The sequence below is a fragment of the Ursus arctos genome, unplaced genomic scaffold (genome assembly GCF_023065955.2).
Source record: "Ursus arctos isolate Adak ecotype North America unplaced genomic scaffold, UrsArc2.0 scaffold_21, whole genome shotgun sequence".
NCBI classification, from domain to species: Eukaryota; Metazoa; Chordata; class Mammalia; order Carnivora; family Ursidae; genus Ursus; species Ursus arctos.
Window position 1 is genome coordinate 17,788,068 of NW_026622886.1, and position 15,215 is coordinate 17,803,282.

General features: G+C 34.7%; 1 protein-coding gene across 1 annotated transcript in view; it reads left to right on the forward strand.

The window, feature by feature from the left end:
• The window catches only part of CDK17 (cyclin dependent kinase 17), a 111,243-nt gene that overhangs the window by 54,413 nt on the left and 41,615 nt on the right, over positions 1-15,215 (forward strand). The window contains exon 2 of the mRNA XM_026499851.4: positions 14,873-15,019. Within this exon, the coding sequence (XP_026355636.1) occupies positions 14,902-15,019 (118 nt within the window). The 5' untranslated portion in view covers positions 14,873-14,901. The remainder of the gene's footprint in view (positions 1-14,872; positions 15,020-15,215) is intronic.

Here is a 15,215-nt window from a genome sequence, read left to right on the forward strand (position 1 = left end):
TCTTTATCTTTTTGAGCAACATTCATTATTTTCTGTTTTTGTTTGTTTTATAGTAGCCATCCTAGTAGCTGCGAAGGGATATCTCATTGTGGTTTTCATTTGCATTTCTCTAATGAGTAGTAATGCTGAGCCTCTTTTCATGCACTTATTGGCCATTTGTAAATCTTCCTTGGTGCAATATCTATTCAAGTCCTTTGCCCATATTTTAATCACGTTTGTTTTTTGTTATTGAGTTATAAGAGTTAATATATTTTGTATATTAAATCCTTACCAGAGATATGATTTGCACGTATTTTCTTCCATTCTCTACGTTGCTTCTTCACTTTCTTGATGCTATCCCTAGATGCATAGAAGTTTTAATTCTAATGAAGTCTAATTTGCCTGTTTTTATTCTTTTTTACTCCCTGTGCTTTTGGTGTCATATTTAAGAAATGATTGCTAAATCCAACACCATGAATATTTCTCTCATGCTTTCTTCTAAGAGTTTTATAGTTGTAGCTCTTAGATTGAGGCCTTTGATCCATGAACGAACACACACACACACACACACACACACACACACACACACACACAGCTCACCACCCTTGTTAGATCGTGATCTGAGCTGAAATCAAGAATCCAGTGCTTAACGGATCAAGCCACCCATGCACCCCTTCCCAGCATAACTTTTCCTCCCACCCCCACAACATTTTTGAAAACACTATCCTTTCTCCACTGAATGGTCTTGGCAACCTTGTTGAAAATCAATTGATCATGGAGATGAAGGTGTATTTCTGGACACAGTTCTATTCCACTGATATTTATGTCTCTCCTGCCTGTACCATAATGTTTTGATTATTGTGTTTTTGTAATAAGTTTTGAAATCAAGAAGTGTGAGTCCTTCAGCTTTGTTCTTTTATGTCAAGATTGTTTTGGGTACATCAAAAACTAATGATGTACTGTATGGTGACTAACATAACATATTAAAAAATTTTTAAAAAAAGATTGTTTTGGCTATTCAAGGTTTCTTAGAATTCTATATAAATTTTAGGATGTGTGTGTGTGTTTCTTAAGGATTTTATTTATTTGAGATAGAGTGAGTGAGAGAGAGAGCACACATGAGCTGGGGTGCCGGGCGAGAGGGGGGGGGTGTTGGGAGAAGGAGAGGGAGAAGCAGGTTCTCCAGTGGGCGGTGAGCCCCTGTGGGGCTGGATCCCAGGACCCTGGCATTATAACCTGAGCCACCCAGGTGCCTCATGTGTTTTTCTATTTCTGTAAAAAACACCATTGGGATTTTGATAGGGATTGTATTGAATCTGTAGATCATTTTGGGTAATATTGTCATCTTAATATTAAATTTTCTAGTACACGAATGTGGGATCTTTGCATTTATTTAGTTCTTTGTTAAAGCAACATTTTGTAGTTTTCAGTGTACAAGTCTTGTGCTTCATTGTTAAAAGTTATTCCTAAATATTTCATTGTGGTTTTTTTTGCCATGTAAATGTCCTTTTCATTTCATTGTAAATATGTAGAAATACAACTTTTCTGTGTGTTTATTTTGCACCCTTCAGTTTTGCTGAATTCATTTAGCAGCTCACATAGGTCTTTATATGTGGATTCTTTAGGGTTTTCCACATGTAAAATTCTGTCATCTGTGAATAGAAATAGTTTTATGTCTCCCTTTTCAATTACGATGCTGTTTATTTCTATTTCTTCCCTAATTGCTCTGGGTAGAACTTCCAGCTGTGTTGAATAGGAATGGTGAAAATGGGCATCCTTGTCTTGTTCCTGATCTTAGGAGAAAAGTTGCCGGTTTTACTATTGAATATAATGTTGGCTGTGGATTTTTCATATATCGCCTTAAGCATGTTGAGCCAGTTCCCTTCTATTCCTGCTTCATTGAGTGTTTTATCATTAAAGGGTATTGGATTTTATTAAATGCTTTTTCTGCATTAGTTGATGTCCATGTGGTTTTTGTCCTTCATTCTGTTGATGTGGTTATTACATTGACAATTTTCTCATATCAAACCTCCCTTGCCTTCTGGGAATAAATCCTACTTGGTCATAAGTGTGATCCTTTATGTTGTTGAATTTCATTTCTTAATATTTTATTAGGGATTTTTACTCTGCAATTCATAAAGGATATTAATAATTTTAGTATTTAGTATTACTATTTTTGTGTTTTGGTTTTAGTATTTTATTAGTAGTATCCTGTAATTTTCTTATAGTGTCTTTGTCTGGCTTTGGTATCAGGGTAATGCTGGCCTCATGGAATGATTTGGAAGTGATCCCTTCTCTTTAGGGTTTGTTTTTTGTTGTTGTTGTTGTTTTTAAGACTCAGCGCGCTTGTAAGCAAGCACAAGCAGGGGGAGGGGCAGAGGAAGAGGGAGAAACAGACTCCCCATTGAAAAGGGAGCCTGATGCAGGGCTCTGTCCCAGGACCCCAAGATCATGACCTGAGCCAATGGTAGACAATTGACTGAGCCACCCAGACACCCCTCTTTAGTTTTTTAGAATAGTTTAAGAAGGTTTCTTTTTAATTTTTCTTTAGATATTTGGTAGAATTTGGGCTCCTGGGTGGCTCAGTGGGTTAAGTGTCTGCCTTCAACTCAGGTCATGATCCCAGGGTACTGGGATCAAGCCCTGTATTGTGCTCCCTGCTCAGTGGGGAGCCTGCTTCTCCCTCTCCCTATGCTGCTGCCCCTGCTTGTGTTCTCTCTCTTTCTCAAATAATAAAATCTTAAAAAAAAAAAAAAAAAAAAAGAGAAGAAGAAGAAAAGTCTTGGTAGGATTCACCAGTAAAACCATCTGGTCCTGGGCTTTTATCTGTTGCAAGTGTTTTGATTACTGATTCAAACTGCTTACTTGTTGAGGGTCTGTTCGGATTGTCTGTCTCTTCTTGGGTCAGTTTTGGTAGTTTGTGTGTTTCCAGGAATTTGTCCATTTCATTAATTATCCAGTTTGGTGTGAAGTTGTTCATAGTAATCTCTTATAATCCTTTTTATTTCTGTATAATTGATAGGTTGTCCTCACTTTCATTTCTGATTTTAGTAATTTAGGTCCTTTCTTTTTTTCTTAGTTAATGTAGCTAAAAGTTTGTTAATTATGTTGACTTTTTTCTCCAAAAAGCCAACTTTGGGTTTTGTTGACTTTCCATTGTTTTTTTTCTAATCTCTATTTTATTTACAGCATAATCTTTATTCTTTCTGCTAGCTTTGGGTTTCATTTGCTGTTCTAGCTCTATAAAGTATACAGTTAAGTTGTTGATTTGGGATCTTCTTTTATTATAGTTTTTACAGCTGTAAATTTCTTCTTAGCAGTGCTTTTTCCTGTATCCCATAAGTTTTGATATGTTGTGTTTTTGTTTCATTTGTTTCAAGGTATTTTGTAATATTGCTTGTGATTTCTTCTTTGATCCATTGGTTATTTAAGAGTATGCTGTTTAATTTACACATATATGTAAATTTTCCAGTTTTTTTCAAGATTTTATTTATTAGAGAGAGTGAGTGTGTGTGTGTGTGTGTGTGTGTGAGAGAGAGAGAGAGAGAGACAGACAGACACAGACAGCAGGGGGAAGGGGCAGACGGAGAGGGAGAGAGAGAATCCCAAGCAGACTTCTTGCTGAGTGTGTAGCCTGACATGGAGCTTGATCCCATGACCCCTAGATTATGACCTGAGCTGAAACCAAGAGTCAGACAGACGCTCAACTGACTGAGCCACCCAGGCATCCCTCTATTTTTTTCCCATTACTGATTTCCCGTTTCATTTTATTGTGATTGGAAAACATACTTTGCATGATTTGAATCTTTTTAAATTTATTAAGACTTATTTTATGGTCTTACTAATGTCTGTCATGGAGAATGTTCTGTTTGTACTTGGAGAATGTGTATTCTCCTGTTGTTAGGTGAAACATTCTATATATGTTAGTTAGGTCTAGTACACTAGATATCTTTGTTGTTCAGGTCTTTTATTTCTTTATTGATCGTATATCTGGTTCTGCTATCCAGTGTTGAAAATGGGGTATTGAAATCTCCAATTATTATTATTGTAGAACCATCTATTTCTTTTTTCAATTCTGTTAACTTTTTAATATATTTTCAGGTTTTGTTGTTAGGTATGTATATGTTTATAATTGTTATATATTGATCTTTTATTAATATAGAGTGCCCTTCCTTGTCTCCAGTAACCTTTTTTTTTTCTTTTTTTAAGATTTTATTTATTTATTTGACAGAGAGACAGCCAGTGAGAGAGGGAACACAAGCAGGGGTAGTGGGAGAGGAAGAAGCAGGCTCCCAGCAGATGAGCCTGATGCGGGGCTCGATCCCAGGACCCTGGGATCAGGCCCTGAGCCGAAGGCAGACGCTTAATGACAGAGCCACCCAGGTGCCCCTATTTTAGTCTATTTTGTTTGACAAAAATATAGTAATTCCAGCTCTTTTAGTTACTATTGCATGGAATGCTTTACTCCTTTACTTCCAATCTCTTTGTGTCTTTGTATCTAAATTAAGTCTTCTGTAGACAATATGTAGATAGACCATATTTTTAAAATCCATTCTGTCATTCTCTGCCTTTCAGTTGAAGAGTTTAAACTATTCACATTTAAAGTAATTACTAATAAGGAAAGATTTACTGTTTCGATTTAGTTACTTTCTATATATGTCTTGTTTCTTGTTCCTCATTTCCTTCATTATTGCCCTTTTTTTGCACAGTTGATTTTTTTGTAGTGTAGTTTTCTGATTCCCTTTTCTGTAATATTCCTGTAAAATATTCCTTTTCTGTAATATTTTTTAGTTAACTTCTTAATGGTTACTTGGGAATTACAATTAACATCTTAAACTTACATCAACCTAGTTTGAATAATACCAACTTAGTTCAGTAGTATATAAACACCAATGCTGTATATCTGTATCATTCCCCCTTTATATTGCTATTGTCACAGATTGCCTCTTTTTACATTGTGTGCCCATTAACATAGATTTATCATCATTTTTCTATATGTGTACCTTTGCCTTTTAAATCATATAGGAAAAGGGAGAAAAAAGAATATACAAATTAAAAATACACTTATACTGTCTTTTATAACTACATATGAACTTACTTTTACTACTGTTCTTTATTTCTTCTTGTAACTTTGGGTTACTCTCTAGTGTCCTCATTTCAGGTGGAAACTCTTCCTTTAGCATTTCTCGTATGGCAGGTCTACTAGTGAATCTCCCCAGCTTTTGTTTATCTGGAAATGCCTTAATTTCTCCTTCATTCTTGAAGGGTAGTGTTGCCAGATAAGATTTGTTTCTTTCCAGACTTCAAATACATCATTTCTAGTGCTGCCTGATCTTTATGGTTGCTGATGAGGCATCAGCTATTATCATATTAAGGGTCTCTTCTATGTGTGAAGTTACTTTTTCTTTGCTGCTTTCAAGATTTTTTATCTTTGTGTTTTTACACTTTGAATATAAAGTATCTTGACATGGATCTGTTTGAGTTTATCCTTGGAGTTTGTTGAGATTCTTGGATGTGTGTATTCATGTTTTACATCAGATTTTAGAAGTTTTCAGCTACTATTTTATGAATTATCATTATTTTTCCTCCTTTTTATTTCTCTTCTATGACTCCTGTGATGCCTATGTGGGTATATAGGTCCCTCAGGCTTTTCTTCATCCTTTTTCTTTCTGTTCTTCAGACTAGATAATTTTGACTTTCTTATGTTAAAAGTTCACTGATCTTTTTTTTCTGCCTATTTAAATCTGCTGAACCCTGCTAGTGAATTTTTCACTTCAGTTATTATACCTTTTAGTTCTGGAATTTCTATTTGGCTCTTTTTCTTCTTCTTTTTCTTCTTCTTCTATTTGGTTCTTCTTCTATTTGGTTCTTTCTCTTCTTCTTCTTCTTCTTCTTCTTCTTCTTCTTTTTCTTCTTCTTCTTCTTCTATTTGGTTCTTCTTCTATTTGGTGGTTCTTCTATTTGGTTCTTTTTCTTCTTCCTTTTCTTCTTCTTCTATTTGGTTCTTCTTCTATTTGGTGGTTCTTCTTCTATTTGGTTCTTTTTCTTCTTCCTTTTCTTCTTCTTCATCTTCTTCTTCTTCTTTTTTTTTTTTTTTTTTTTTTAAGATTTTATTTATTTGATGGAACAAGCAAGGGGAGTGAGTGGCAGGGAGAGGGAGAAGTAGGCTCTCAGGGAGTCTGATGGTGGGGCTCAATCCCAGGACCCTGGGATCATGACCTGAGCTGAAGGCAGACATTTAACTGACTGAGCCACCCAGGCACCCTTATTTGGTACTTTTTGTAATTTGTACCAATTTGTATTTGTATCAGTATATTGATACTGTCATTTTCCCCCGTACATTGTTTTCCTTATTTGCTTTTTTTTTTTTTTTTTTTTTTTTTTTTTTTGGTCATTGGGTTTCTTTTAGCCCTTTGAGCTTATTTAGGACACTTGATTTAATACCTTTGGCTACTGATTCCAAATTCTGGACTTCTTCAGGAATGGTTTCTGTCAAATGCTTTTTTTCTTGTGAATGGGCCATGTTTTTTTGTTTGTATGCTTTGTAATTTTTTGTTGAAACCCAGACATTGTATTACAATGTAGTACCTCCGGAAGCTAGATTCTCTGACTCCACAGGTGTGTGTGTGTGTGTGTGTGTGTGTGTGTTGTTGAGGCTGCTGCCATCTGTTTGTGACTTTCCCAAACTGTTTTTGCAAATGTGTTCTTGGTTGTGTGTGTGGTCACTGAAGTTTCTTTTCCATAATCTTTGTAGTTAGCTAGTGACCTGGTGAAGATTTTCTTTAATATTTGGCTTAAACAACAAAAAAAATGTTGCTGTCTCTTTAAATCTTTCAATAGATGTTGTGGGAAGCCCCTGCAGCCTGAAAGGGCCTTAAGGAAGACAAGTGTCTGCATTGTGTCAGTCTCTGATCTGCCAGGCTGACGAAATTGTGCAACCCCCCAATTTTTTGATATCAAGGTTCCCCATTGCCTGCCCTGGCACCAACCAACTGCTCCAGGAATGCATGACTGGCCTAGGAATGGACAGTGTTAACTGGTTTGCACATGTGGTTCTCTTAGCAGCCTCTCCCTTTTAGCAAACACTCAGTGTGTGTTTTAAGTGTCCAGTTAGGTTCCAGCGTTCTGAAATAGTTGATTCTGGTTGTTTTTTTCCAGTTTACTGGTTGTTTTGGGTGGAGGGACCAACCCCAATAGCTTCCTACTACATTTTTTCATCTCAAGTATCACAGTAGTCTCATATTGGCTTTCTAATGTAGTGTTTATGAATAAAGGAAAATCCTTGGTAGGTTTCTTTTTTCTGGTTTGTGTATTTGACTATTCATACTATAAAAAGAAAAGAAAAGGATTATCTTCAGATTTTAACAGATAAAGGATTACGATATTTAAGTGTTTTGGGGAAAAATTCCTGTAAGCATGATTGAACTTTTATTTCAGTGCTCTGTCAGTGTTTTGTATAGTAACTTTGTGTTTTATGTAAATAAGAAATTTGTGTCTCTAATAAAAAAACTTAATTTTTAAATGGTAGTTATTCCTCATTAAGTGGTTAGCTTACATATCCTAGAAAGCATTAGATGTTCATTACGATTTAATAATTGAGGGGAAAATAACAGAAAATTTGCCTACAAACCACTAAATGAGTTTACCTCATTTACAGCAGGTTTAATTTAAAGCCATAATCACTTTAGAAAATGTTATAATGAAATAAATGTCCTTATTGTGAAGTCATGTTCCTTTACTCGGTATTTTAGAACTTTGATCTGCTTTTTTAAGATTGGATTTTCATCCAAACTTTAAATGCTCAAATTGTTCTTACTGTAAATTTTGCTTTCTTACCTAAAGAAAAATCGTTTACACATTTTAAAAACAATCTTCAGTTTTTCAACTTTTTCTGCAGTTTTAACAAGAAATTGTTTTGAGACTATCTCAAAGACATAAGCAGATAATTGCCACTCTAATAAATCCTTTAATGTTAGAGAAGTTTGAATTATAAGGTAAATTTATGTATAAAGAATTTCTTACCACAAATGCCAAAAGAGCTGCAATATGACACCATTTTTGCAGGTAAATACCCATAGTAGAGGATCTTTTTTTTTTTTTTTATAATGATTTTTTATTATATTATGTTAGTCACCATACAGTACATCCCCGGTTTTCGATGTAAGGCTCGATGATTCATTAGTTGTGTATAACACCCAGTGCACCATGCAATATGTGCCCTCCTTACTACCCATCACCGGCCTATCCCATTCCCCCACCCCCCTCCCCTCTGTAGCCCTCAGTTTGTTTCTCATAGTCCATAGTCATAGTAGAGGATCTAATTTGGGGATGTTTACAGCTTTCTAAGCTGTCGTCTTAAAAAAAAAAAAAAATGGTGTGTGTATGTGTGTGTTTCCCATTCTTAGGACAAAACTGAGCTGGCATTCCAGAATGGTTTTCTGTATTCTGTAAGTAACAGAATGATTACATTTCCACAATTAAAAAAAAACAAACAAAAAAAACCATGAAAAAGTTTTCTTAACAGCAGGCAGTCCCAGATCCAGTTTAGCCCCCAGTGATAAAGTAAGGTTTCTTTTAAGCCCTTGTAGTTGGAAACTGATGTTAAACTTTTTCATTTGTATATACACATGTACGTATATAGAGGGAGTGTTTTACATGCTGTCATTCTGAGTATCGTTTATTTTTATTTTGATCTAGCTATGACAAAAAGCTTGAGATATTTTTGAAAGCTACAAAAGCATAAACATTTTGCATTGTATACACACGTACGTACATATGTACATATTTGAATGGGGATATATATGTATATATATATATGGAATATATATGTGTACATGTATATACGTGATAAGTGCAGCGAGTAAAAAAAAGCCTAAGAATAAAGGAATGGAGTCTGAGTCAAGAAAAAGTTCTCTGAAGATTAACATGCTGAAATTTGAGCATTTATAATAGTTTACTATGTAGTTAAGTCTTTAAAATATCAAAACAATTGTGGAATTTTTGTTTAGAGTTTATTTTAAATTACAGTACATTTAAGGTAAAAATAGCTTTTTTGATGGCATGAGTTAAACATAAAAAATGTAGGCATTTACCATAAATCACATTGTTTATACTATCATTTTCAGGAATATTAAGGTAGGTTAAGATCCCAACAACCCCAAATAAAAGTTTTTACTAAACTAAAAATATTTTAGACAAACTCTTGAGGGTTTTGATTTCTGGAAATCAGTAATTTAACACTGCTTTATTACACTACTGTAGAGAGTAATCAACCTTAAAGGTAATGAAAATAATTTTTACTTCTTAAAAAGTATTTTTATTATAGCATTTTATGTGTTTTTGTCCTCACCTAATGAGGGAAAATGTTGATATGTGTAATTCTACTTAAAGGTAATTAGAAATGTCGAGGGATCTATTTAATTTGGGAGTATTTTTTCTTTAATACGGATCTAGACTGTGGCAATGAAATTCTTTAACTTCTGTGTTTACTGATCATTTTGACATAATTAAAAGGTTACAGTTATACTGTGGCAGATAAACAAAAAAGGATCTTCATTTGAAAATGTGGTTTTTGAAAATTGTTGTAGTAAGATTTAGCTTTATAGAATGAAGGTTTTTTCTCTTGCTACTATGAACTGGAAATGGCTTTCTTATTGCTGATAGAATAGAAAATACCTGAAGTTACTTTATAGACCAGAATTATCTTGATAGAAAATATTCTGAGTTATGAAAACATAGAATGTCTCTTGGTATATTGTTTAAATGCATTTTATGAAGAAAAGGTTAAAAGTTATGTGATTCCTTTTCTAAATTAAAAATTTAAACTTAAAACTAAAATTTTAATTTAAAACTACCAAGGTCAATTAGGTGCTCTATACCAGCATTGTCCAATAGAAATATGTGGGCCCCATACGTAATTTAAAAATAGTTTTTAAAAAGTAGATTTAATTTTAGTAATACATTTTACATAACCAAATATATCTGGAATTTTTTTATGTTATCCGTACAACACTTAATGAATTATTTTTACATTCTTTAAAAATAGTATTTTTTAAATTTTTTTTTTTTTTTTTAAGATTTTATTTACTTGTCGGAGAGAGAGAGTGCAAGCAGGGGGAGCAACAGGCAGAGGGAGAAGCTTGCTTCCCACTGAGCAAGGAGCCCAGTGCAGGACTCAATCTCAGGACCCTGGGATTATGACCTGAGCTGAAGGCAGATACTTAAACGACTGAGCCACCCAGGCATCCCTGAGTGGGTTTTTTTTTTGTTTTTTTTTTTTAATACTGAGTCTTTAATATCTGGTTTGTATTTTACATTTACAGTATAAGGCAGTTTGAATTGACCACTTCTCAGGTGGTCAGAGTGGGATGTTACTATATTATGTGAGTTCTGTAACAACATTTCTGTTGTAGTGTGTTGTTCAATCCTATTTGTCATCTGAAACAAGAGGGAGCAAACTTTTAAACATGATGTGAAAGATTCAAAAGTGGTGATGTCTGTATAGTTCAGTAGACACTGGTGATCATGCCACTATGTTTGAGAACATTGGAATTGAAAACTGGTAGTTGTGAGCTATCAGCTCTTAAGAGTTTTTGTTTGGGCATACAGATTTCTTGAAGGAGTGTGTGTTGGGGGTTCCTAAGACCATCCTCGGGCTTGGTGATTTGCTAGGAGGACACAGAAATCAGAGAAAAGCAGAGAAAAAACTCATGATTATGATTTGTTACAGTGAAAAGATACAGATTAAAATCATCAAAGAGAAAGTGTGTGTAGAATGGAGTCCAAGAGAAACCAGGTGGAAGGTTTTAGTTATCCTCTCCTAGTGGAGTTATGGACAATGCTTCCTTTTCCCAGCTACCTTGTATGACAACATGTGCAAAGCGTTGTCAACTAGGGAAGCTTACCTGAGTCTTGGTGTCCAGGGTTTTCACCGAGGATCAGTTACAGAGGCGTGGGAGTACCCATATAACTATCTTAGCTATTCTGTCTCTACCAGCTTCCCTTATCCTTCCTCTCTTCCAAGGTCCATCTGATAGTGTGGCTCAAATCCCAGGCATACAAAAACAGACATTTAGCATAATTTACATTGTTAACATTAATCACCTGGTGTGGCCCAAGATCTTAGACAAACAGAGACTTACTAGGTAGGATATTCCAAGAGCTTGAAGTTATTTCTCAGGAATCTGCCACAGTTAAGTCTTTTCTTTGAAATGTGCAGAGTTTGAGCTCCCTCCCCCCCAACCCTGCACCAGGCTTGTAGAGTTACCCCTTTATTGCACAGGGTAATTTGAACCCTTACAAAGGAGAGTGTCTCTAGTATAAATTCTTACAGTGACAGAGGGTAGATGAGATTGGCCATAGCTCAATTTACGTTAAATATCTAATATGTTTTCAAGAAATGGCATGGATTACTAACAAGGTAGAACTATATAAGGGCTGAGAAGTAAAGAGTCTAGCACGTAGGATAGCCCTACAGTAACAGGTTTCTTAGTTGGAATCAACTCTTAAATTTTACTGACTGCCTCCTATAAATTCACCTTGCTTGGTGAAATACATATGTATTTCATATGAAATACATCTATTTTTTATTAAAAATTTAATTGGAGTATAGCTGACACACAATGTTACATTAGTTTCATGTGTACAATGTAGTGATTCAGCATCTATGATATGTTATGCTCACTACAAGTGTAGCTACCATCTGTCATCATACAGCCTTATTCCATGACTGGAAACCTGTATCTTCTACTTTCCTTCACCCATTTTGCACCCCCCCCCCCCCCCCGCCACCATTCCCTCTGGTAACCATCTATTTGTTCTCTGTATTTGTAGGTCTGATTCTGCTTTTTGTATGTTTATTCGTTTTTTAGAGTCCACATATAAGTGAAGTTAAATAGTATTTGTCTTTTTCTGACTTATTCCACTTAGCATAATACCCTCTAACTCTGTCCATTGTTGTTGCAAATGGAAAGATTACATCCTTTTTTCTGGCTATGTAATATTCCATACCACATCTTCTTTATCCATTCATCTATTGATGGACACTTAGGCTGCTTCCAAATCTTGGGTATTGTAAGTAATACACTGTACACCAAAAAAGAATAAAATACCTAGGGTTAAACTTAACCAAGGAAGCAAAAAACCTGTACTCAGAAAACTATAAAACATGGAAGACAACACAAATGGAGAGATATTCCATACTCATCCATTAGAAGAGTTACTGTTGTTAAAACGTCCATACTACCCAGAGTAGTCTACAGATTCAGTGCAATCCCTATCCAAATACCAACACCATTTTTTTTTAATAGAACTAGAACAAATAATTCTAAAACTTGTATGGCACCACAAAAGACCCTGAATAGTGAAAGCTGTCTTCAAGAAAGAAGGGCAAAGCTGGAGGTATCACAATTCCAGATTTAAAGATCTACTGCAAAGCTGTAATAATCAAGACAGTATGTGATATTGTCTCTTTTAATCCACACCTAAACCTCCATTTCTGCCTGTGATAGAGCAACCTGTGTTATACTAAATACCCTGCAGAGAACTATTTGACATGTAGGGAAAAAATGAGTTTGAAGGCATTGTAGAGCGTTGAAGTTAGTCACGTCTTGAGGAGTCAAGATTCAGGAGAGAAGGGAGATAGACATATTCTGTGCTGGTTTCCCTCTTGAAGCATTTTCTAACTCTTTAAGTTGTTTTGGATAAGACAGTGAAAGCTTATAGCAACTGAGCTATGAGCAAAAGCAATTGAGGAAGTTGAGTGGAGCTTTCAGTAGTTTGTTGTTGTTGTTGTTGTTGTTAGTGGAGCTTTCAGTAGTTTGTTGTTGTTTTGTTGTTCTAGCCCTAAGTTTGTAGCTGGAATCCTTTGCAGGGGAGACATACCATAAGACTGGGAACAAATCAGAGGTAGGGCAGTCTTAATGGTGTTTGAAACCCAGTCTCATGCCAGCTCAGTTCTTGATTGGATTGAGGTGATCTCCTACTCTGACTGCTTGCTAGAAAAAAATTAAATCATCTCTGGAAGAAGGTAACATAATCTAGAGCCTCTACACTTTTTCATATGTGTTTTCAGTAATCATTACATACAGTGTGTAACATAATTAAAAATTATAGGCATACACAGGGCCAACAGAGAGAAATCAACAATAGAAATAGGTTATGCAGACTCTGGGTTACAGACAAGAGCTTTAGAATACTTATAATTAAGGTATTCATGAAAATAGATTGCAAGGTGGAGAATTTCACTAGAGAACGGAAATCTATAGGAAAGAATCAAAAGAAATTATAGAACTGAAAAATACAGTAACTATAGATGGTTTTAACTGTTGATTAGACACAGCTAAAAAGAGGATTAGTCAACTGGAAAATAACTTAGTAGAACATAGTACCATGGATTTGTCCTTTTCTAAGGAGGAGGGGTTTTTCAGTATCTCACTGAAAAATATCTGTTGTTTTAGAGCTTAAGGATAAAAAGAGTCCTCATTAGAGTGTAGTTACAACTTTTGCTATTTTAACATGTATGGTTTTTATATTTTTGTTATAGGTCTTTTTTTAAAATAAGTACGTAAAAAGTAGGTAAAATATAATATTGTTACTTACAAATTTCTACGTAGTACCCTTCCCTCAGCCTTTGAACCAACACAGCTTATTTACATAATACTTTATGCAGAGTTTACTTCTTCAGCATACTTATGTAGACCTTGGAATGAGAAAATAAGCAAAATACTTAGAGATTCAAAGTAGACACCTAGAGCTGGATGGTAAAACATGTATTTTAGCATAGGGGAGTTATAAGGGTCTTACTTTTAGTTGGGCTAATGGTTATAATATGTTTGTAATCTGGTAAAGTTGCTCATCCCAAGTAAATAGTAAATTAGAAAAGAAGTTGCAAGTAAATTATTGAGGAATTTGTTTTGGCAGCAAACAATTTGTTTGATTTTATTTGCAACTCTACTATGAATCATACCATTGCTATATGTACCACTAAGAAAAAAGAGGCTGTCAATTATATTTTGACATCCCATTAATTATAAGCTACATCCTAATTTCAGAGAGGTTAAAATGTGGAGGGAAAGGTGATCCTAGTTTTAAATCTGAGTTCTATCACTTACTGTTCATTTGACTTCGGTTAGGGAACTTCTTTGAAGCTGTTAGTTTATTTGTGAAAATTGGATAGTATAGCTGCTATAGATAGTCTACTCTTTTGAGTTAAGAAGACTAAATGAATTAATTGATACGAAAATGTAGTATGGGGTACGCATTTAATACTATGAATTTGGCTTTCATTTCTTCCTTCTAAAACTTGGCAATGTTAGGATAACAGGAAGAGGTTCCTAACAGCTGACCAAGGGAAAAGAAACAAAACGAAAATGCAGTATATTGGTTAAATAAGAACTTAAAAAAGAAAATGCCTGTTGGAGCTATTTAATAAAGTGTCAAACATCATTCTTTAGTCTCTCTCCAGCCCCCTTCACGTCTCCTATCCCCCCATTTATATATAAACATCACTGACTGCTTCCAATGTGATGATTGATATTTATAATGATGGGACCTATGCATCAAAATAGTGTTGATATTTTTGACTATATTGGTTTTTAAAAAGCACATTTTAGGAAAACTTCTAATCCATCTAAATTCAGTTGTGATGCTGCAAACCTCCATTTTTATTTAGTTTTGTAGAATCCCTGCTCTGCTGATGATACTGAATAAATATAGCATTAATCAAAGTGACTGGATTTTGAAGGGGTTGGATTTTGTGATGTTTGGTGGACATGAGAATTCCTTTTTTTATATTCCTATTTTGAAGATTCCCAATAAACTCAGAATGACATTTTTCTTGAGCTTTAAAATATTTAGGACTTTAATTTTGTGTTAATTTATTCTGTTCTTTTAGGATTTTTCAAGTCACATTCAGTTGATAGGATGAAAAAATTTAAGAGAAGGCTCTCCCTCACTCTTCGGGGAAGCCAGACTATTGATGAATCATTGTCTGAATTGGCAGAACAAATGACTATTGAAGAAAACAGCAGCAAGGATAATGGTAAGTATTTGGGGGTGGGGGAGGGAAGGAGAGATGCTTCCCCCTTTTAATTACTTTATAAATTGAGTGTGAATTTACTTTTTTGATAAGTTCCTAATAGCTTCCTTTTGTTTATTTCTTTGTCTTGTCCTCTGATTCTTAGGAAACAGAAGAGTATGTTACTTTTGCTTACTTATTGGAATGTTTCACTCTTACT